The 22,273-nt window shown below is 46.3% G+C and overlaps 1 protein-coding gene across 2 annotated transcripts in view; it reads right to left on the bottom strand.

Moving 5' to 3' along the window:
* Nucleotides 1-22,273, bottom strand: part of Rpa1 (replication protein A1) — a 43,376-nt gene that overhangs the window by 4,716 nt on the left and 16,387 nt on the right. For both annotated transcript variants that reach the window (XM_052194640.1, XM_052194641.1), the window contains exons 6-15: nucleotides 14,135-14,239; nucleotides 11,199-11,331; nucleotides 9,894-9,996; nucleotides 8,412-8,480; nucleotides 8,093-8,285; nucleotides 7,817-7,956; nucleotides 7,347-7,495; nucleotides 5,002-5,134; nucleotides 2,080-2,256; nucleotides 1,149-1,256 (exon numbers count right to left, since the gene is read on the bottom strand). In XM_052194640.1, coding sequence (XP_052050600.1) covers nucleotides 1,149-1,256; nucleotides 2,080-2,256; nucleotides 5,002-5,134; nucleotides 7,347-7,495; nucleotides 7,817-7,956; nucleotides 8,093-8,285; nucleotides 8,412-8,480; nucleotides 9,894-9,996; nucleotides 11,199-11,331; nucleotides 14,135-14,239 — 1,310 coding nt within the window. The remainder of the gene's footprint in view (nucleotides 1-1,148; nucleotides 1,257-2,079; nucleotides 2,257-5,001; nucleotides 5,135-7,346; nucleotides 7,496-7,816; nucleotides 7,957-8,092; nucleotides 8,286-8,411; nucleotides 8,481-9,893; nucleotides 9,997-11,198; nucleotides 11,332-14,134; nucleotides 14,240-22,273) is intronic.

The raw sequence follows: 22,273 nt of genomic DNA, 5'->3' as shown, positions 1-22,273 counted from the left end.
ATAAAAGGCACACTGCACTTTAAAAGTCCATCCCAGTTATCTGTGTGAAAAGACTTCTTGGGACTATTTTCTAAGACCTCGTGGTTGATTTAAACAGAACGGAGGGCAGAAAAAGAGAGGGAAGCACATGAGACAAATGGCAAAGCCTCCTCCTCGTGGCCTTTACACAGATCCAACCCATATGGAGGAGACGGAGGGGGAGGGGACACTGGATGTCGTTACCAACTTCCAAGGCCTAGAAAATATGGCTTTTACTATTTTTTTTAACCTTAGCAAGCAAGCATCTTTCTTATGTTTGACATAATCCCTACTCTGCATTAAATAAATCTAGTGTATGAGAAGGCAAATTAGTAAAGGTGAAATTGGTTATTTCACTGTTTGTGTGGTGTGCACGCCAGGCACACATGTGGAGGTCAGAGGACAACTTCACAGAGCAGGTCCTCCCCAGCGGTCCCAGGGGTCCCAGGGATAGAACTTGAGTGGTCAGACTTGCAGAGCAAGGGCTTCACTGACTGAGCTGCCTCAGGACTCCCAATTCATCTGTTTACTCTACGTATATTTTTGAAACAGGGTCTTGCTATGCAGTCTAGGCTAGCTTTGAACTCACTGTGTACACTAGCTTGGCTTGGAGGTTTGAGTGAATCTCCTGCCTCAGCCCAAGTGCTGGGACAATAGGCAGGAACTTATCAATGCAGCAGGCAAAATGAAGTCTTCCCTTTAAACTGAAGTTGCTTCCTATGACCTTCACCTGATAACCCGGCTCAGCAGGGGCCGGGATGTGCACTTGCTTTTCCTTTAGTCAGTCCAAGAACTGACTCCACTTCCCTAAAAGGTGTTTAAGAGGCTAAAGCACACCCAGCCTCAGAGCCATTTCAGGAGACACCTAGAGAGACACCAGCTCTAGAGTGACCGGAAGCTCACAAGCTCTGATGCATATAACAGCGATGGGGCAACGATGGCTCGCGCTTCTGTGAATGCACTCTATATTCCCTGATGCATCACCTCACACCAGATACGACATGCAGAACGACAAAGCTAAGTTCTCACTCGGCGCAGTAAGAATGCATACACCACACTCAAAGCAAGCATTCAGCAGCTCGGTGTTATGAGGCAAGCACTGTCACAGTGCAGATAGACATGCCGCCAACCTTCTCTTTGAGTTCCCCAAGGTAGACGGTGTTCTGTCCAAGGATGGCCTCCGCAGACTCCTGGAAACACGTCACCCACTGGTTCTCCTGAAAATCTGCAATATTTGCCTAAAAAACACAACTCTATTATTTCAGCAAATAAAACAAAAGGAAGACATACCAAGGAGGAGGGAAGATTATCTTTTCCTTCCTAACTTGTAAGGGAGAAAGTACGCTGCCATCACAGGCACACAGCCCGACTCTGAGCTTTGGTGAATGGTTCCCCCTTATGAGAAGTATCCACTTTCAGTCATCCCATGTTTCACTTTTAGTATAGAATCAAATTAAATCACAGGAACTACTCGATACATTTATTATAGAGCGAGCTGTGTGTTAGGTGGCTCTGACCTATGCAAATGCTCTGAGCAGTTAAGGGAGGCTGGGCCGTGCTAGCACTGTTACGTGCGGGTAATGCTATGCCAGTCTTATGCCAGAGGAAGAAGTTTAAAACTTCCGCAGATGCAGAAGCATCAGTTAGAGCTGTTCCCTCTTAATGCAAAAGGTTTCACACTGCAAGTTTTTAATGAGCCTCTGTGGTAATAGTGGGCTCCTCTCTCTCCCCCTCCTTCTCTCCCTCACAATGTTGACATCTTTTAGTTTTTTGAGACAGCATATAACTCAGTCCAATCTGCTCACAAACTGGTTGTACAGTCATAGCTGGCCCTGACCTCCCCGTGCACTCTCCTACCCCACAAGTGCCAGGATTACAGACATATGCCACCATGTTCAGTGTAAGTGACTGCTGTCCAGTAGGACAGAACCTTCCTATTTACAGGGCAGCAGCAAGTGCTCCAGACTCCTCTGTGATTTCTACCTCACCGGTGCTCCAGTATCCCCCCACGGCAGTCAGTCCTTGAACACCATAAGGCTTCTCACGATCCACTCTACTCACCGATAAGATCATGCGGTATTTGAAATTGGGAAATTCCTGGTCACACTTCTCACAGCGGTACAGTCCATTCTGCTGGTCAATCACCTTTTTATTGCAGTCCTGCGTTGGGCAGGCCTGGTACATACAGTTCTCTTTGCGAAGAAACACCACTGTTGCCACAGTGCTGAAGTAGTCTGCCTGTAGGCGAAAAGGAAGACCGCATCAGCAAGGCACACAGCTCTGGAACAGGTGACTGGAAGCCACTCTTCTTTGCAAGTGGTAAACGCATGTATATTCGAGTCCCCATGTTCACTGAGTTTTTAAAGAGTGATTATGGAGAATCGCTAACTCTGGTTTGAGAAATCACACATGCTGCATGCAGAACCCAGAGAGGTAACAAACTGGCACCCAGACACATCATTAGCCTCGAACTCATAGGGCTCAGCCTGCCTCTGTCTCTAGAGTGCCTAGCCACCACTCCTGGCCATTTAGTTCTTTTTATTTATAGTTATTACTTGTTACATACGTGTATCTGTGTATCATATCCACATGTGTATGAGTGCAGGTGTACACGTGTGTGCAGGTCAGAGGAAAACTTTCAGGAGTCAGTTCTCTTCTTTCACTGTAGGTTTCAGGGAACTCAGGTTTCCAAGATAGCAGGAAAAGTGCCTTTAACTGCTGAGTTGTCTTGACACAGATAATATTTTTAAATTATTTTTCAAATTACATGTATTTATTCAGTGTGTATATCGGTTTTGCATGCATTCATATATACCACAGCATGCGTATGCGGCCAGAAGACAACTTGTGGAGCTGGTGATCTCCCTTCACCACGGGAGTGCAGGACAGGCCTGGTGGCAGGCGCCTTTACCCACTGAGTCACCTGGCTGGCCAAGCGCGTCATTATTTACAACAGTGACGTCTACCCTTATCTCCAGGGATCAGTAAGCCTTTCCTGAGACAAGCCAGAAAAGCCCTTTCGGCCCACTGAGCCGTTCAGTCAGTCTCTCCTGCCGCCCCTCAACCTGCTGCTGTGGGGCAGGGCAACCCGCAGACAACATGAAGACCGAGAGTGAGCCAAGAAAATCTATGGACAGTAACAGACGGCTAGTTCACAGGCCTGACAGGCAATTCCTGGACTGAATTAAGTTTAAGAGAATGCCAAATACCCGCGACTAAGATCTTCTAAATGGAAAGCTCCCTGGTTAAGTAACCCAGCAAGGGGCTAAGCTGGCAGGGCAGACACCTGAACCCTGCAGAGGCTCTTGGTTTTGGATTCTGTTCAGTCATGTCAAGTAACTACAAAATCCAGGTATATCGTGAATTCAGAGACCTACATGCGCCGAGCCCCCTGCCCAGGGGCTCACTGTGTAGAGCTCTCTCTACAGAGCAGATGGTATCAAACTCAGGCCCACTTGCCTCCCAAGTGATGGGATTAGAGGCATTTGTCACTATGCCTGGCTCTCACTAGTTGTACCAGAGGAGCAAAACAACGTGGCCATTTAAAGAGACTGTGTAAGAAACCAGTTTGGACAGCTTTGGGGCTGTGGGTGTAGCTCAGTGGAAGAGCTTGCTTAGCATGCACAAGCTGTTGGTTTTAACCCTAGGTTTGACAGAACTGAATACATAAGAAGGCTTGGAGGTGAGGGTGGTGGTGGTGGAGAGATGGATAGAGGTTAAAGTCAGGGGTGGTGGCGCACTCCTGTAATCCCAGCACTCTGGGAGGCAGAGGAAGGTAGATTTCTGAGTTCGAGGCCAGCCTGGTCTACAGAGTGAGTTCCAGGACAGCCAGGGCTACAAGAGAAACCCTGTCTCAAAAAACCAAAAAAAAAGAAGTTAAGAGAGCTGGCTGCTTTTGCAGAGACCCAAGCTCAACTTCCCAGCACCCATATGGTGGTGCACAACATCCGTAACTGCAGTTACAGGGAATCTTCTGACCTCCTTGGGGACATGCGACTCACTGGCTCCCATGCAGGGCACCTCAGGGCACCATGCGGGCCCAGGGGTGAAGGTGCTTGCCGCCATGCTGGATGGGCTTGAGTCTGGTCCCCGGGACCCACAAGGAAGAGTTTGACTTCTACATGCTGAGGTGGAACATGCATGCCCTACCCCCAAATAAAAAAATAACGTAAAATGCAAAGAGGCAGCTGTAGAGAAATAACTTTTAGGAGAATACCTCAAGAGCTTCTCTGCATTTCCGTGCTAGATTCTGACTCAAAGCCTGATTTAAAAGTCTGTGTGCAGACAGGTGCTCTGTATGCCTGGTCCTGGTTGCCTACTGTCTGTCTTTTGTTTAAGAGAGCAAGTGGGTGAGGAGGAACCCAGAATCTAGCCGATGTTTAATTCTCAAGACATCCTGTAATAGCATTATAAGTTGCTGTGGGTGACAGTGATGGATCGGGCACACAGTGAAACGTGACAGTGAGGAAGAAAACCTATATTGTATACGATGACTATAAAGGAGCAGCGCCAAGCAGTATTTTGGGAGTACAATAGAAATAAATGATTCAACTATCCAAGAGAATGCAGGTTAGACCAAGGTAGGAAGAGGACCATTAAGCACACGGTGATGGAAGATGCAACTGAAGTTAATACCAGAGCCAGTCCCCTGACGGGCAGCAGTGGCCCTCGACCTGTGACTCACGGGAACTGCCAAGCTGTTCAAAAACCAACACGGGCCCGAGGTGGGTTCACACTACACTGCACAGCCTGGACATCACCACTTCCTCAGTATCCAAGAACTCTTCACACCAGTTCTGCCTCACACCAGAGGCTACAATCCATCCCTTAGCAAGCATGGCCTCTACACTGGCTGTGACTGAGAAGCAGGAAGGCGGTGCCCGGGAGCAGGCCTCTGGGGTCTCAGATGAGAACAATCCTCGACTGGCACCAGAGAACTCGGCCCTCGTTTTCTGGGCCACTGAAGTAAGGGGTGTGAGGTACCTTGTCGCCCTGGCCCAGGTTCTCTGATTTAGCTTCATACAAAGTTTTCCAGTTGGTGTTGCTCCCTCCGGTTCCTCCACTCCTGACATCAGAGATGGAAACACCATCTAAAGCTTGTCCTTCGGAGTCAAACCTAGGAGAGAAAAAAAAAAAAGGTCCTGCTGACAGGAACTCCACACCCTCCTCAAACTCGCTGTTTGCAGCCGCAGCCGGAGCTCCACCCCACAGCTCTCACCTGGGTCTGCACACTAGTCCACTGAAGAAATGCAACGCCTTTGAGGCCCCTCCCCCTCCACCCACAAGGTCAGACAAAGTATCCCAGACCCTTTCCCCACACCGGGCCGCACTCTGACAGCCATGAATGAAGCTGGCAACAGAAGCAACACTGGCACAGCGCCCCTGGGCTTCAAGCCTTCACCCCAATCACTAAAATAAGTCAGATGAAAAGGGACATTTTTGTTTAATGAGACTGCCAAAAATGTTTTCATGGGAGAAAATCTTTTAAGCCTAATCAGTTATAGAACTCAATGTACTTCATCAGAAGGCATTATGGCCATGTTAGAGATTTGCATTCTTGGTGAGAATGTGTTTATGAAAATATCAAGGTTAAATCCATTTATATGAAATTATTAAAATTGATTATACTTCTTGACCATCTATTGGCTAATCTAAAGGAAAGAGGCCAGGGAGAAGGTAGCAAGGCCAGGCTAGTGGCAGAGGACAGTGAGTCTGAGACTAAGAACCCATCAACTACACTCATGGTGGTAATTAAGCTCCCCAGGCTCAGGGCTGACTCCCTAGAGACTCCCCAACAGAGTGGCCCTAGGCCACAGACAATCACCTCCTCAGTCAGGCAAGCAGCCACGCCTGTCAGAGGACAGGGACCAAAAGTCTGTGTCACCACTACTAGCTGCTCAAGTTTAAGGCTTCAAAAACTTACTGGGCAGTGGTGGCACATGCCTTTAATCCCAGCACTTGGGAGGCAGAGGCAGGCAGATTTCTGAGTTCGAGGCCAGCCTGGTCTACAGAGTGAGTTCCAGGACAGCCAGGGCTACACAGAGAAACCCTGTCTGGAAAACAACAACAACAAAAACCCGAACACACAAACAAACAAAAGGTTTCAAAAACTTCATACTGGCACTTGCCACCAAAGACAACAGAGCAAGGCGACAGGCAGCCCCTGTTACAATAAAAATTCAACTTCGTTAGCGCCAAGATCTAAAGATTGTTTATCCTTGCCTGGGTGGGGTGTGTGCACTGAATTTGTAAATCAATGACAGGGTATTTTGTTCAGGGGACAGACATGCTTGCCTGTGATTTCTGTGATCACAGTTACTGACAGTGAAATATGAACACCTTAATGTAGGCACACAATTAACCTGGAGTTGTGCTCAGAGCCTGGATCCAAAACCAACCCACAAAGCGGACCAGTGCCATGGCTGTCTCTGGTCAGACTACTAAAGGATTCTGTCACACAAGGCAACGCTAGCTATCATCACCGTCACAGATGCACCCACACCACTGAGGATGACTTATGTGACAAACACCCCAGAGGGGTGCTCTAAGTTCTAAATATTGTCATTGGTGTATATCAGACTCAAAACAAAAATGAGGAGCATGAAATATGAACTGTTTTTCTTGAGTGCCCTAAACTCTGATACAGCTGGAAACCATATGTGCCTATCCTGTGACTACAGCTATACAGTTTCCCTAAGCTTGGGCTAGGTAAACTATTTTCTTTGACCACCTCAATTCTTCCACACACAGTCTCAGGATGAAGTGCTCTTCCAAGGCAGAGTTGAATGCTTTAAAAAGCTAGATGTGGTGTGGGGATTCTAACAAGCTCTCCTCATCTCTTGAGTGCTTTGGGAATAACAATGCAAAGGCAACAAAGAGCCCATTGTTCTCACTGCTTCATCGGAGCCCAGTGACTACACAACTGAAGATGTGACCAGCTCCAGAGACTCTGCAGAGTAAGAAAGTACATCCTACCCCCACAGCAGCTGCCCACGGTGCAACCCGAAGATGGTGTCAGCTCTGTTCTCCAGCACGCCGCTGTTAAAGCCTCGCTGTACCTGGTGGGCTCAAGGTCAGCACGCAGCACTTAAATCCTAATTGCTTTCTCTGACTCTACGTTCATCAGCAGATCGTGGGTTTGTTGGTTTAAGAGGGCTTTCAGGCCACCATCTCAGAAGACATAATGCCTCCAAGAAATATAGGAACCACTCCACTCAATAGCAAAGGCTTGGCAAAATAGCTTGGCAGAAGTCCACATGCTGACACCATCCAGCTCTTACTAAAGCCCGAGCACAAATAAGCCCTTAGCTGAGTTCCACAAAACCTACCATCCACGGAGCTTATAGGCCTCTGGGATGTCAGGATTCATAATGACAGTGCTGGATGACAGGACTGAGAGGCTCCGCCCACCAAAGTCAGAAACACGGGCTCCTTTGATGGCCATCACAGGCTGCCTAGAGCCGTCAAACTTGTCAGCCTGCAAAGCAAATGCGCACAAACATCACTGGCAAGAAGAATGCACAGCAGAGTTTTATGGAGAATAGTCAACGAATACAGAGTGAATATAATCAATGTCCATGGACCTCACACTCAAGAATCTGCTTAGACGTCTAGTCTAGGAAAGCTAATCTGTGTCTACATTCCTGGGGCAGAGGAAGAAGCATTGCAGGAACTGATCACCTCACCCAAGCGAAGGTCTTCAAACACCTGCTGGACAGCACAGCTCTCCGAGCCAAAGCCCCACAGCTCAAAAAGAGGAGCGCCCACCCACAGGACTCTGCTCGGGGCAGGGACTCACGTCTTCTCCCCACAGAGTTGTGGTCACCACTTTCCCTGACATGTCCATCAAATAGATATTTCTCTTAGCAACTTCTCTGTTGTTAGACTTCACTGTGATTTTAGTTGAATCTTCATAGCTCTTGCAGATTCCAATTATGTCTGAAACGAAGAACACTATGTAACAGCTCCCATCAAGGCTCTTCTTAGAACATGGCCAAAGCAAACACAGTAGCCACGCACCACCCCAAACACTAGAGACAAAAGCACCACCCTTTGCCTTCAACCCTGGACACACCTACTAGTGAGTCTTTAGACTTGCTCTCTAGGTCACCGATCCCCGTGAAATCAAACTGAACTGTGGGTAAGTGATGGCCATCTTCACAGGGAAGGACAGAAGTCTCGTTATTGAAGGTCATCTCATAGTCATTTTTAACAGCTGAGAACTGTTTGTTAGCGATCTTCAGAGTGCCCTTTGAGAAGTAATAAACCTGCAAAAGAGGCCAAGTCAGGGAAAGCCGGTCAGCCCATCAGACCCGTCCCCACAATGCAGCCTTCCAACTGTGCACATGGCTCCCCCTGCTCAGCTAGTCAGCTCTGACTCAACACTGTCTTACCTTGTTCACTTCAATAAGGGGAAAGAACTTGTCCACCTGCTCATTGAAAGCAGTAGCTCTGATTTCACCCTGCAGAAGAAAGGGAGAGTGCATTAGAACCACTGCTAGGCCCTCGCTCTCAACAGCGAGAGCAGGCCATTCTGACAATTAGACAACATCTTTGGCGCAATGGCTTAAATATAAAGAAACCTTCACAGGGCTGCAGACATTCCCGAAACCCACATATAGAGTTACACTTTCAAGCTATCGGTTCTGATAAAACAAGAGAAGCTCAGTCACCTGAGCCTACAGCTCTAACTTAACCATCTAAGTTAAAACATAGAATAAGGAAGCCAACAAGATGATCTAGTAGATAAAGGTGCTGATTGTGCAACCCTGGCCACCCCAGTTCAATCCCTGGAGCCCATATAAGTGTAGAAGACAGTCACAGTTTGCACATGTATGCCTGCACACACACAAAGATAATGTTTACATTTTATCAAAACATTTTTTTTAGAAGAAATGGTTTAATATTCCGATAATGAAAACATAAGGTTCTGGGTCCTGAGTGACGGGCTGGAAGCCCACAGGAATGCGTGCTGAACCCCAATGATTCAGCAGTCTTCCTCACGCCTGCAACCTAAGTGACGGCTTACTTCACAGTCAGGAGCCGGTGCCAAAAATGTTCCAACAAGTCATGCTTTCAAGCTGATTTCACTGTGACTTTTCTGTCAGGCAATATGTTACAGATGGATAAGAAACTTAACTAAATGGCTAAAATCTTACCCAGACAAGCTGTGGGAAATTAGTTTCTGATACTGAATCTGCCATCACAGTTAAGATATCTGCCATGCCACACCATAACAAGAGGAAGAAGAGGAGGAGAGAGCTACACCGCTTTGGCCTCACCGGTACAGGGTTTATTTTATGCATGGGGTTTTTACGAGCATGTTTATCACTTGAGTGCCTGGCGCCTGAGGGAGACCAGGAGAGGTACTGGAAACTGAAACTGGAGTCACTGATGGTTATGAGCCACTATGTTGGTGCTGAGAATTGAACCCAGGTCCTCCCAAAGAACAGCTCTTAACCGCTGAGCCATCTCTCTGGCCCCTGTATTTTGCTTTAGGTAAAGCATAGGGAGTATAAATGGTCAGAAACCCTCCCCGCAGACTAGCTAAAGCCGAGGAGCTGTTGCCTGCTTCTGCTGGAGGCAACCGCCCGCCCTGCTCTGCAGGTATCAGCCCAGGGCTTCAACTGTGCCCCCAGCAATGTAATTAGAGCGCAGCAGTCTCTGCAGACAGGAGACTATTTACAGTATACAGACTTCTGTTGTTACAGATGCTCTCCTTTAGGAGCATTTTATTTTATCTGATGTCTAGCCCTGTGCCCCAGAGAGCATCAAAGGTCTCCAACAGAAGGAGTGCCACAGATGACCACCATGTTGCTCAGAGCTGAGCCCCGAGTCAAGGCCAGCAGCGTCCCGAATGGGATGGCACAACTCACACTTTCATCCACAAGTTCTATAGAAAAAAGCTTTCCTTCCCCCCGGGAATTGCTCCAGGTACGGATCTGACTTTTGTTGGTGACACGGGCACAAATAGTCCACCTAAAAACCAAACAGATGACATTAGTGTCTGAGTCTTTCTCACGTGGAATAAAGATAAGCAAGAAACCATCTTCCCTCGGCCTTTCTTCTCCTCTGCAGCCTGTCAATGCCAGCTGTGTTTTAATCCAGCTAATTAAAACCCCAAGATGACATACAGGTTTGACAGTTTACAGAATAAGCAAACAGTAAAATATACCAGGTAGTTTAACACTAACTCATTCTCCTGTCAAATAAGTAAATTTATAAGCCCTCTTCCTTCCTCAAAAAAACATCACCAAGGCAACAATATCCCTTTAATGAAAGGTTCCAAGGGAAAAAATGCAGTTATACTAGCAATTATAGTTTGCCACTATTTTCAATTACAGAAGCTAACACAATCACTATCCAATGTCTGCCACATTTCTAATGCATCCCAAACATAAACACAAGGCTACAAAGCATGGTACTCATGGGCCACCGAAAGAAAGAACCCCAAAATGGTATGACCCGAGAGAAAGGCTACCATAAAAGGAATCCCCAGACTCAAAACCTTGGCCTGGTGCCTATCCCGAAAACAAAAGTTGGATACACTGGTTTCCTTACTTAGAATTTTACAGGGCAAATTAATTCCCCTATTTTACCAAGCACTGCAGGAAAAATAAGAACATAGCTTAAAAAATTCTAGAGAAAAAAAAAAAGCTCACTAATGTTCAATGTTTTAATTAATTTTTAATGGAAAAAAGTAATATCAAAGAAATCCACGTCTAGGGCATATTAATGTGGTTAATATAAATAGGACAGATTATCTCAGCCAAATTAAACCATAGTAGCAAGTTTTGGGCTCAAAGTCATCTATCTATATGAGATAAAATGTGAATTAACACTCTCTCTCTCTCTCTCTCTCTCTCTCTCTCTCTCTCTCTCTCTCACCTTTTTATTCCTAAGCCTACCAAATAACTCTTTAAGCAGTAAATAATTTTAAGCTCTAAATCTTAAAAAATAGTGAAACCTCTACATGCTATGGCCGAAAGCCGCTTTTGTTACTCTTTCTGATAAAAGTGTTAAAGGCTGCCATAATTTGTAACCTTCTTTAGCTTAGAAAAACAACAAACATATCCTATGTGGTGGTGACCCCAAGTTCACACGTCAGTCACACGTGAGCACACAGTGACGCCCTAAACCACTCAGAAGGAGCCCCTCGCGGGTCCTGAGCAACAACTCACTTGGACTGGTAAGGGGTGAGGCTGGCGATGGGGACCACTTTGGACTGCGCCCCACCTGACGCCTGCAGCGGGCCAGTCCCAGAAGGTTTTCCAAATGGCTTTGTGGCACCATAAGCCTTAGCTACGGTGGCACCTATATAAACACACAGAAAAAGGGCAGTCATTTCCTTTTTACTTCTCCAAGTGCAGGTGCACAAGCCACGGCACGCATCTGGAGGTCAGATGATCTCAAAATCCCAGCTTTTGCGAGACAGGTCCCCTTTGTGGTCTTCCCACCACACTTGCCAGGTGAATGGGCACAAGCTCCCAGGGGCCGTCCTTTCCACCTCTGACCTCCTAAGGGCACCGTCATCAGAGATGCTCTACTACATCCGGCTTTTATGTGGGTTCTGAGGATTTGAACTCATGTCCCTATGGTTGTATAGCAAGTTTTTTATTCACCAAGCCATCTCCCCTGCCAGACAAGCATTTCTTTGCTTGTATTTTGGTTTTTTGAAGACATGGTTACTCCGTGTAGCCCTGCCTGTCCTGGAACTCACTCTGTAGACCAGGCTGGTGTTGAACTCAGAAATCCGCCTGCCTCTACCTCCCAGAGTGCTGGGATTACAGGCATGCGCCACGACCGCCCTGCTAGACAACCATTTATTTAACTTTTATAAGTTTAAAATTAATTCTCATTATGAACATACCACAGGAGCTAGGAGCTAAGGAGTCAGCGAGGCCACTCATCACCAGAGCATTATCTCAGCCCTGTCCAGACAGGGCAGGAAGCTCCAGGATGACATCTACAGGGGTATTCAGTTGGGATCAGAGACTAAGAACCATTTTGGTCAATCAGGGAGCCTAGTACTATAGGCTCCTTGCTTTTCTTTGTCCAAGCTACATGGCTGTTCTCCACGTGCTAAGAGCACAGGTCAAAAGCCCACTGGCAAGTGAGATCTTTCATATGTGCACTGTTTATCTATGCAGCTGCAACTTTCAATACAGCAAATTCTAATTTCAAAAAATCTACCACCTTTATACCAAAATGCTTTTCAAAAAGATTCTACTTTTTACTCATATGTGTATGTGTGTGTGTGTGTCTCATGGCACCTCAGAGGTTCTAAGATCCTCTGGAGCTGGAGTTACAGGTGGTTGCGAGCCACCTGGCATGAACACTGGGAATCAAATTCAGGTCCTTACAAAAGCAGTGCATGTTCTTAACCATTGAGCCGCCTCATCTCTCCACCCCCACCCCAGGGTTTGAGTCAGGTTCACTAGGCAGTCTAATGATGGGCTAAAGGTAAGTACCACTACACTTGGCCTTTTAAGATGTTATTTTTATAGTCAGGCATGGCAGCACAAACCTTTAGCTCCAACACTCAGGAACCAAAGGAAGGCAAATATTTGAGTTCAAGGCTAGCCTGGTCTACACAGAGAGGTATATATGGGGATGTAGGCATGTGACAGCCAGGAGACAACTTTGTGAAATTGACTCTTTCCCTGTGGGTCCTTGGAGGGTCAAGAGGGTTGGCAGGCATTTTACCAGCTGAGCTATCTTATGGGCCACCAAACTCTTTCTTTTAAACTAGAAGCTGGTTAAAGAGAAGGAAACCATGTAATTAAAACAGAAGAGCAGAGCTGAAGAGGTTAGGGAGAAGGAGAGTACGCTGTGGTGGTAAGAAAAACCAGCAACAAAACTCCGTAAGTAAGCCTAGCCACGGTCTGCAGGTCACAGGGTCAAGGATGGTGTCCAGATGAGGGCGCTAAAATAACACCCAGGAAGCAAACAAAATGATCCCATCAACACCTGCTACAGAGAAAGGGTGCTGGGGAGGGGGTGGGGGGCGGCATTGCGGGGTGGATATTAGAGCATATTAGAGCTGTGTCCCCGATGGCATGCACGGGCCGGTCAGCCAGCCCCAAGGGCACGAGAGCAGGAGGCCTTGTTGGCTGCAGCAGTGGATAAGCTAGCCCTGGCATTGCTTGAGTGCTTGCCCTGGGGGCATGGGTGCTGGCTGTGCCAGCTCAGTTACCACCCCGGGCCCAGATTCAGGGCTTTGACCCGGTCCATGTGAAGGGGTGGTTCTTACGTATCCAACACTACAGGATCTCCGTGACACAGGACAACAGGACATCTGAGAGGAGTCCCGTGAGGATCCAGTATTGACAGTGTCGCAGAAGCCAGAGGCCTCGAACAAGACCAGCGACTTGACGGCAACGAACATTGTGAAGACTTGTGGGACACACTGTCGCACACTACAGCGTCCACAATCAGGTTGTTTTTCTTTTAGAAGAGAGGATACAAGGGTGGAGGGCAGGTACAAGGGAACAGGAAGATGAGTGGGATTGGGGCGCATGACGTGAAATTCACAAAGAACCAAGAAGTTAAAAAATAAAGAAATGAAAACACAGAAGCCAGGGCCGGGAGATAACCCTGTCACCCTGGAGGCCGGTGGGTCTCCGCGCCCAAGGTAACTCTCTCTAAAGAGTCCTGTGAGAGCGATAAAGTCAACTGAGAAACTTGGGGAGAAAAGCCGAACGCCACAAGTGCATGCTGGGTGGGAATGGTGGGAATGTAAAAGCAAGGCACAAACTGTGTGGTAAAAATGAGAAAGCCCAGGAAAAGCATTAACTAAACGGAGCACATCTTTGGGTCAGGAACAACATATTTTTAACTACCTTCATAAAGAATACTCTATAATAATTGGAATTATTCTTTGCAATTCTACCATGAATGGAATTTTTTTGGGTTTTGTGTTTGTTTTTTGAGACAGTATCATGTAATCCAAGCTGGCCTTGAACCTGTTATGTAGTAGATTAGACCTTAAACTTCTGATTCCACCTCCCATGTGCTGGCCTAGTACTCTGCCTAACTCAGTCTCAAAGAGTCTGTAAGTTCTCAAATACTGTTTCAATCTTGACCCATAGCTCCCATCCTCTCTGGCCCATCTTACCCATGCCCAAGCTCCCATTCTGCGGCTGGGGCTTGCTGGCCGGTGGTGTCACTGCCGAAGCTGGGGAAGGGGCTGTTTGCTGCTGCTGCTGCTGCTGCCCATGTCCTGGAGATCAAAACAGGCCCAATTGAGTGCAAACCCAGTCAAGAGCTTTCAACACGAGCAGTGAATACCTTAAGAAGCCCCACCTTTACTTCTTAGAGGAGCAGAATGCACCAGGCCGCATAGCCTGCATCTGTGAGGGGCTTGCTTTTTGTCTGGATATAGTAAAGGTTTGTTCCATTTACCTTTCTACTGTTTAGAATTGACAGTTCTCAGTTTTAATGAGGTTCTCCCTAAAGCCTTGCCCATTTCTCCTTCGAGAACCAGCAGTAAAGTCACTAGGCTGAATCTGTGATACTACCACTATTTCCATAGCAACCAATCGATGTCATCAACAGGACGGCGTGTTCATAGCAGGGCCCATCAGAAGAGAAAGCAGGTGGTAAGGAAAGCCTAAAAGCAGTTCAATTGTCTCTCAAGTGCTTTGGCTTCAAAGGAAAAGGAGGCGTTTAGAAGGATCCTACCCTTTCCCCCAAACAAAGCAACCTTATTTTGCAACTGACAGCTGGTGGAAAATATGAGTTGAAAGAGTCTCAGGTACCATGAAGTGCTAGTGAACTGTCACAGCAGGGGGAGATGAGAACAGAGTTCAGAAGCAGCCGTGTCAAGGCGACAGGGAGATAAAAAGGAGGGGAAGCGCACATGTCTCTCAAGCAGAAAATAGGAAGGAACCGCCACACCGGCACCGCGTGTATGCACCGCATGTATTTGCCCGGCACCCTCTATACAAATGTTTATGAAGCTGAAGAATGTTAACATTGTAAATTGCCTACCACTACATTTTAAAATAACGAGTTTATGGGGTTTGCTTTCATTTCTGTGATTGGCTCTGAAGGCTGAAGTCAGCCTCATTTGGGCTGTTCACCTGGAGTGCTTGCAGATTACAAAGGCAGCTAAAAAGTATGTTCCAGAGCCCCCGAGACACTAAATATGGTGCACACAGGCAGGAAATCGCCCCTGACACCGAGGCTCTCCCCTCTTCAACTGTAAGTTCTAACTCCCACCGGGCTCCTGAGGTCCTAACTCACTGGGCACGTTACATACACATTTAATTCATTTTTGGCAAAATTGTTCTTAAGTAGTTCAGGAAAATGAGATGTAATTGTGTCACAGGAGACAAATACATTTAGCACAAAGTTTAAAAGACTAAATAGAATTGATTATGTTTTAGTTCTTCCTATTGAGAGAAAAATTGAGACACCTATTTACATAGGAAAGGGGCGTGGGCTCCTGACAATGAAACCCATGTTCACAGCATAGCCCTTCCATTATCACTGAATTCAGTTACCCAGCCCAATTCTAGTCTTATGTGAAGCTTTTTTAAAATCAGCAAGGGAAAGGAAAGTTGCTCAGTAAACAACATCGAAGGACAGTAGTTAGAAAAGAACATACATTTACCTGGTTCTTAAGACATATTTTAAAAAGTAACCTATCTTCCAGCTAAATTCTCCCCCTCTTTAAAAAGAATGTGTATTTGCTGGTGTGTGCACCTCATGATGTTTGCACCTATGTGGAGGTCAGAGATCATCCTGAGGGAGTCAGCTCTCCTTCCACCTTAGAGTCCTAGGGATGACACAAAGGCATCAGGCTTGGGGACAAACGCTTTTACCTGCTGAGCCATTTCCCCAGCCTCCTTTTCTGCAGTCTCCAAATGACCTAAAGTAGGAGCCTCATTCTCAGAACCATTTCTGCGCCTCATGTCTGACTGAACTGGACATGGTCACTGGACACACACTCAATTTCTATAAAGATAACCGAGGACCGAGGAGACAGCATAAGACCTGAGTTTACTCCCTACACGGAACATGCTGGAGAGGTGAAGACGGACTAGGGAGGGAACAGAGACAGGCAGAGCCCAGGCCGCAACAGTCAGGCAGCCCAGCCCATGAGCTCCAGGCTCAGCAAGAAAGCCTGGAACCACAGAAAACACTTGACACGGATCTTTGGCTCCCCTGTCCCCACATGTACACAGACACACATACAAAGATAACGGACCTTCGGAAGGAATGGAACATCAAAGACACAAAGTCAAATAGAGTAACCAGAGACGGGCAGCAGTGGGAACTGGAGTGCTGAATGCAACTACAGCTTCACTTGGGGAAGATTAAACAATGCACCTGACTTAAAGTCACGGTGCTGTGCCTGTAAAAAATGGTAAATGGTCCGCTGCAGTGGCACCTGCTTGTAGGCACAGCTACCCAGGAGGCTGGGCCGGAAGAGTCATTTGAAGCTGGGGGGGTCAAGGCCAGCACAGACACCATAGATAGACCCCCATCTAAAAGTTAGAGAGTATTGTGTATTTTACTACAATTAAAAAAGTACAACACGTGTACCTATTCTATAATTTGTAGCTGAACATAATACAACAGTAAGTCTCCAACTAATAGTCTTAGCCCATCTGGTAGTGTAGCTGCCTAGCGATCACTAAGCCCTGGCAGTGCCCTGCCTGATCCCAGCACTCAGGGAGCGGAGGTAGGAAAAGGACCGAAAACTCGAGGTGCTCCTTCTCAGCTAACGAGGAGTCTGAGGCCAGCCTGGGATACGCGAGACACAACAGTAACAGCAACTACTGTTTGGAGTGTTCACTCTAGACCAGAACAGGAGTTAAGTGCATTATTCCAGTAACTGTCCGCACGACTATGGAGACAGGACTCCATCTTCTAACACAGCCGAGAAGAGAAAACCTGATATCACTCAGCTCTGTCTGGCTGAGTTCATGTACTTCATCATCATGCAGTTAATGTGTAAACAACCAATCCTGGCAGCAACAACTCTAATTATATAGAACATAAGATGTGGTAATTAGAGAAGCTACTAATCCACTTAATAGAGTAACCTTTATCTCTTGCAAATCTGGTACAAGAGACAGTCCCAAATCAAATGATGGCAAGAATTCCAGAGCATTCTAAAAAGCAGCAATTGCCCTTCAATTAACGCATTGTAACAGCATCTGCCCACAAGACCTCAAATCAATCAGTCTATAGCTAAGGAAAAATCTTTCTCAAGCCAAAACTATCTTACAAAGCAGTAGTGTGGGCTCGTTTATAATGACTTGTGTTGGGCCACCTGCAAATCAAGCCACCCCAGGAAGCTAGGCTGTAATTCTTAGGCTCTGCTGGTTATAGCTGGCCACGAGCCAGGAGGGAACTAGATTACAGCAGGCTTTGCCCCTGTGACCACCTGCTCAGAGCTGTCACTCTGACTGCAAGTCAGTTCTGCACAGAGAAAAAGTCACAAACACACCAACTTCACAAGTAAGCATTTTCCTAACAGATACAAAGAATCAACAGAGCCTGCCATGGTGGTGCACACCTGTAATCTCAGCCCCTGGGAGGCAGAGGCAGGCAAAGCTCTGCCAGGAGCTCCATGCCAGCCTGAGCTACACAGCTGCAGGCCCAACAAGGCTAAATATACGGTGAGGCCCTGTCTCAACTCCTAAACCACTGAAAACAAGTAAGACGATATGGATCAATATTTCTAAGTTTCTTTTTTTTTTTTTTTTTGGTTTTTTCGAGACAGGGTTTCTCTGTATAGCCCTGGCTGTCCTGGAACTCACTTGGTAGAGAAGGCTGACCTCGAACTCAGAAATCCGCCTGCCTCTGCCTCCCAGAGTGCTGGGATTACAGGCGTGTGCCACCACCGCCCGGCCTATTTCTAAGTTTCTACTGACAGAAAATGGACACAATTAGGCCGGGTATAATTTCAACATGAATACTAAGTATATTTACTTAGTTTAAGTCTGAGTAAGCTATTATCACCAATAGCACAGATACAAGACAGACAGACAGACAGACACACACAGTTGCAAGTATGAAGGATTTAAAGGCACCCATCTCTACAGCAGCATGAACTGTCTGTAGTTTTCTTTTGTACACTTTGAATCATCTATCTTTGCTCAATATGGCAGCAGTAATAAATATATACTTGCACTTCAATGCATGCCGGGATTCCTACTGGCCTGGGCTGCGTTGGTACACCAACTTTAATGGTCTTCTGAGATGTAAGAGGTTCTAGACCAGGTTCCAGAGGACAAAAACCTAACTTTGGTTCTCGGCCTACTCCGAAGCCTTTGCTGTGGTAAAACCTGCTGTCCTGCAACAGTCTCTGCAGCCACGACATTCTCATGGTGGGTCAAGTAACAATACTCCTGGCTTGGTAGCAATGCCAAAAAAATACCCAAAAAAAAGGGCACAGAGCTCGCATCTGAGCCAAAGGATGACGGTCCCTATTTTTTGAAGAATTCAAGAAATCAAGAAGAAAAACAAACAAACAGCACATAACAGGACAACAACAAGTCCACTTCAGAGGCCAAAAACAAAAGCCAAGGAGCTCTGTGACATGTACAAGGACAGACTCACTCTGAATACAACTACAGCCACGATACTGCTCTCGATCACCGATTCTTAAAGACACAGAAGATGGCCGCTGGCAGGCTGTGAAGACACCAGTATGCTTACGCATGGCTGGGGGCACTGTGACAGCAACAGCAGAGTGTCTAGCCGTGGCTGCCAACCACAGGCACATTCCCTGTTAACCCAGCAATCATATCTGGCAAAAAAGCCCCCTGTGCCACACACTGGTCTACACAGGAAGCAATTTGCTGCAGCTTCTTCTTGTTCTGGTTTCCTTCTTGCAGTGCTGGGGTTCAAATCAGGATCAAGCACACATTTAACAGTCAGAGCATGGAGACGAAAGGATCTAACCACAGAGTTGGGTTAAATAAACAACAGAACAGCCACATGGGGAACTGAGGGGGGCAGAGGGGAGGGGAGGGAAGAGGAAGATGGAAAGGGAAAGAGGTGGGGAGGGAGAGGCTGTAATCTGAGCATTCAGGATGCAGAGGTGGGTAAACAAGTCTCAGGCTCACCCAGGACACAAGGTTAAGACTTTATTTCACAAAAATAAATATTTTTTTAAAAAAGGGGACAGAAAAAAGATGGTGTAGAGAACTAGCTATTTTTTATGTAAACCATGTGGGGTACAGGAGGAGTATTTGCATGTGGTTATTTGACGAATAGCTCCATTAGGATAAAGAAATCTTAAAATGTGTTATCTATAAAGGGCAGCAGTGGGTGGACGATGCAGTGGGTAGGAGTCCACCCACTGCACACTGTAGTTTTGATTACAAAGTCATGCAGCAATACTCAAAACAAACACTATAGAAACAGGGCTGGAGAGATGCTGGCTCAGTGGTTAAAAGCACAGTGCCCACATGGAGGCTCACAGCCATCTGCTCCTCCAATTCCAGGGGAGCCAATGCCCTCTTCTGGCCTCTAAGAGTACCACACACACACATGGTCTGCTTACATACATGCCAGGAAAACACTCATACAAAGAAAAATACAAAATGTTATTATAAAAACCAGATATATGATCATCTTAAGATTCTTCCATTTTTTGAGATAGGGTTTCTCTATGAAGTCCTGGCTGTTCTGGACCTTGTTCTGCAGACCAGGCTGTCCTCCACCTCAGAGAGCTGCCTGCTTCTGCCTCCCCAGTGCTGGAATTAAAGTGTGTGACACACGCATTATACATACATCCTTCTTCTTCTTTTAAAGCTTTTTGCTAAGTTTTTTGTTAAGTTTCAATTTAAAAATGACATAGTTTTATAGGCAAACATGACAGTTAAAAATACCAATATGATATAAATAATATATACATAAATATACATGTGTAATATTCTGCAATAGATTCACTCACACAACTTATATACTTAAAAACAATTTTCACAATAATGAAAATCTTTGAAATAAAGACTTCTGCATACATCAGAATCGTACCCTGAAAATCCCAAATGACGGCTGGTTTTCCTTTCTTTGTCTAAGACATGAGTGTGTGTAAGTGTCTACATTTTTATAAAGGTTCTCTTTTCTGTCACTTCCTGCCTATTCCCCTTGAGGCAGAGCTTCTCTCTGAACCTGGAACCTGGGGCTCCTGTTCCTTGGCTGGGCTACAAGCCAGCAAGTCCTAGCCACCCTCCTGCCTCACCTCTTTCGGAGCCAATGTTCTAAGTGTGTGTGGGCACCAGGCTTGTTACATGGCTGCTGAGACCAACTCCGGCCTTCAAGAGCTCTTAACTGCTAGGCCATCTTTCTATCCTGATTAGAATTTCTTGAAGCCAGAAACTCACAGATGGTCAGAGTACACACACACACACACACACACACACACACACACACACACACACACACCAAGACTTAGTGATCATGGTGAAAAGGCAAGTGGGGTAGGGACCTGCAAAAATAAGGGGTCAGAAAAGATCTGACCGAAACAGTGTCCTCTGGACAAGACAGGGCCTCTGCCCTCATCAGCTTTTAGTGGCTATGGCTGGCCACACAAAACCATGCCAGGGACGATTCTAACATGGAGGTGGGATGGGCTCACAAGGCCCTATTATTAAAGGAAAAGCTGTAGAGAGTTGATGGATTCGAAAGTAGGGGGAATCGATTTCCTTTATGGACATGTGCCCTGGTGGGTCAGCCGTGGTCTAGTGAATGGTCCCACACCCATGTGGACAACATAAACTGGACCCGGCAAGTCAATAAAAAAAAGTCCACTACAGTGGCTGCAAAGAGGACAAAAGTCTCTGGAATTAACTGATTGACTCTAAGCTCTGCTTGCTATGAAAAGTGAAAAGCTCCTGTTGGGATAGGAACAGACTCTGAAGGTGATCAGGACAGGATAATACTGTGCATGCTGCTCCAAACTGTGGCCCATCAGCACAATGGCAGTAACTGAATTGGGTAAAACATTCAGAAAACAGAAAAAGACTCCAGAGTATGCACACTGGCTATCATCAATCCAAGCAACTCTGCATTATTAGAAGCAAGCCAGACTGGAGAAAAGGAAACACAAAGTTATTTAACAAAACTTCCCAGAACATGCTTAAAAAAAAAAAAAAGCCAGACATGGGGGCGCATGCTTTTAATCCTAGCACTCAGGAGGCAGAGACAGGTGGATCTGTGAGTTCGAAGCCAGCTTGGTCTATAGAGTGGGTTCCAGGAAAGCCAGGGCTACACAGAGAAACCCTGTCTCAAAGAACACTGACTGGGGAGAGAGGAGGTGGATCTGAGAGCAAATTAGAGAGAGTGGAGTTGAATGTTGGCATTATTAAATGACACCCCCAGGAAAGAGGGGCCAATCAAAGAAAATGCCAGGGTGGCAAACATGAACGAACAAATGCAAGCTTTAAACAATGGCCGGGAGCCGGCTGGCTCGTGTGTGTTATCCAAACAAAACTAAAGCAGGGGTGGCTGGGATTTAAGGCCAGCCAGGACTAGAATGAGACTCGCTAATCATTAATCAAAGCAATGGGAGTTTGAGGGAGGCAGGCCATGAATTTAAAGTCAAGCCTGGAAGTTGGGCCTGGGCAGCACATGCCTATAAACCCAGCCCACAAGGCCAGAAGCAAGACTGCTGAACTGAGAGCCATCTCAAAACAAAACACAGGCACAATTTCTAACAAACAGTTTAAACAAAATACCAGCAATCAGTCCTCAGCTTTATGACAGATAGGTTGACAGGCATACCGTGAAGACTGGGAAGGAGAAACAGGATTCTTGAACATTTTACAAATCGACACAGCTGAGCCTAGTGACAGGCTATGATAAGCTCAAAACATGCACACTGCAAACACGACAACACAGTCAGCGTGACAAGGTCACAGCAATAAACCAACAGAGACAGTAAGACACACAGAAAAAGGGAAGAAGGCAAGGAGTGCCACATTAAGCCACGATGACAGTCCGAGCGCCCAGGATCCCTCTCCCAACTGATGAGAAAAGCAGGAAGAAAGAGTGTATGTGACACAGGGCACAACTCTTTTTATGTGTAGACACAGTTTACCAAAAGGTAATCTGAAGCACAAACATAATGCTATAAGTTACCAGAACTTGAGACATATTGAGAATTTAATTGAAGTTGAGACAGCAAACACAATTCCTAGGAGAATTAACTTATCAGTAACAGAAAAGATCTTTACAAACTCTCCACATTTATAAACCAAATACGCTTATATGGGAATTGTATGAGCCAGAG

This window comes from Apodemus sylvaticus, chromosome 10 (assembly GCF_947179515.1).
Source record: "Apodemus sylvaticus chromosome 10, mApoSyl1.1, whole genome shotgun sequence".
Lineage (NCBI taxonomy): Eukaryota > Metazoa > Chordata > Mammalia > Rodentia > Muridae > Apodemus > Apodemus sylvaticus.
The sequence above is the reverse complement of the archived record's forward strand: the minus strand, read 5'-3'. Positions and strand labels throughout refer to the sequence as shown.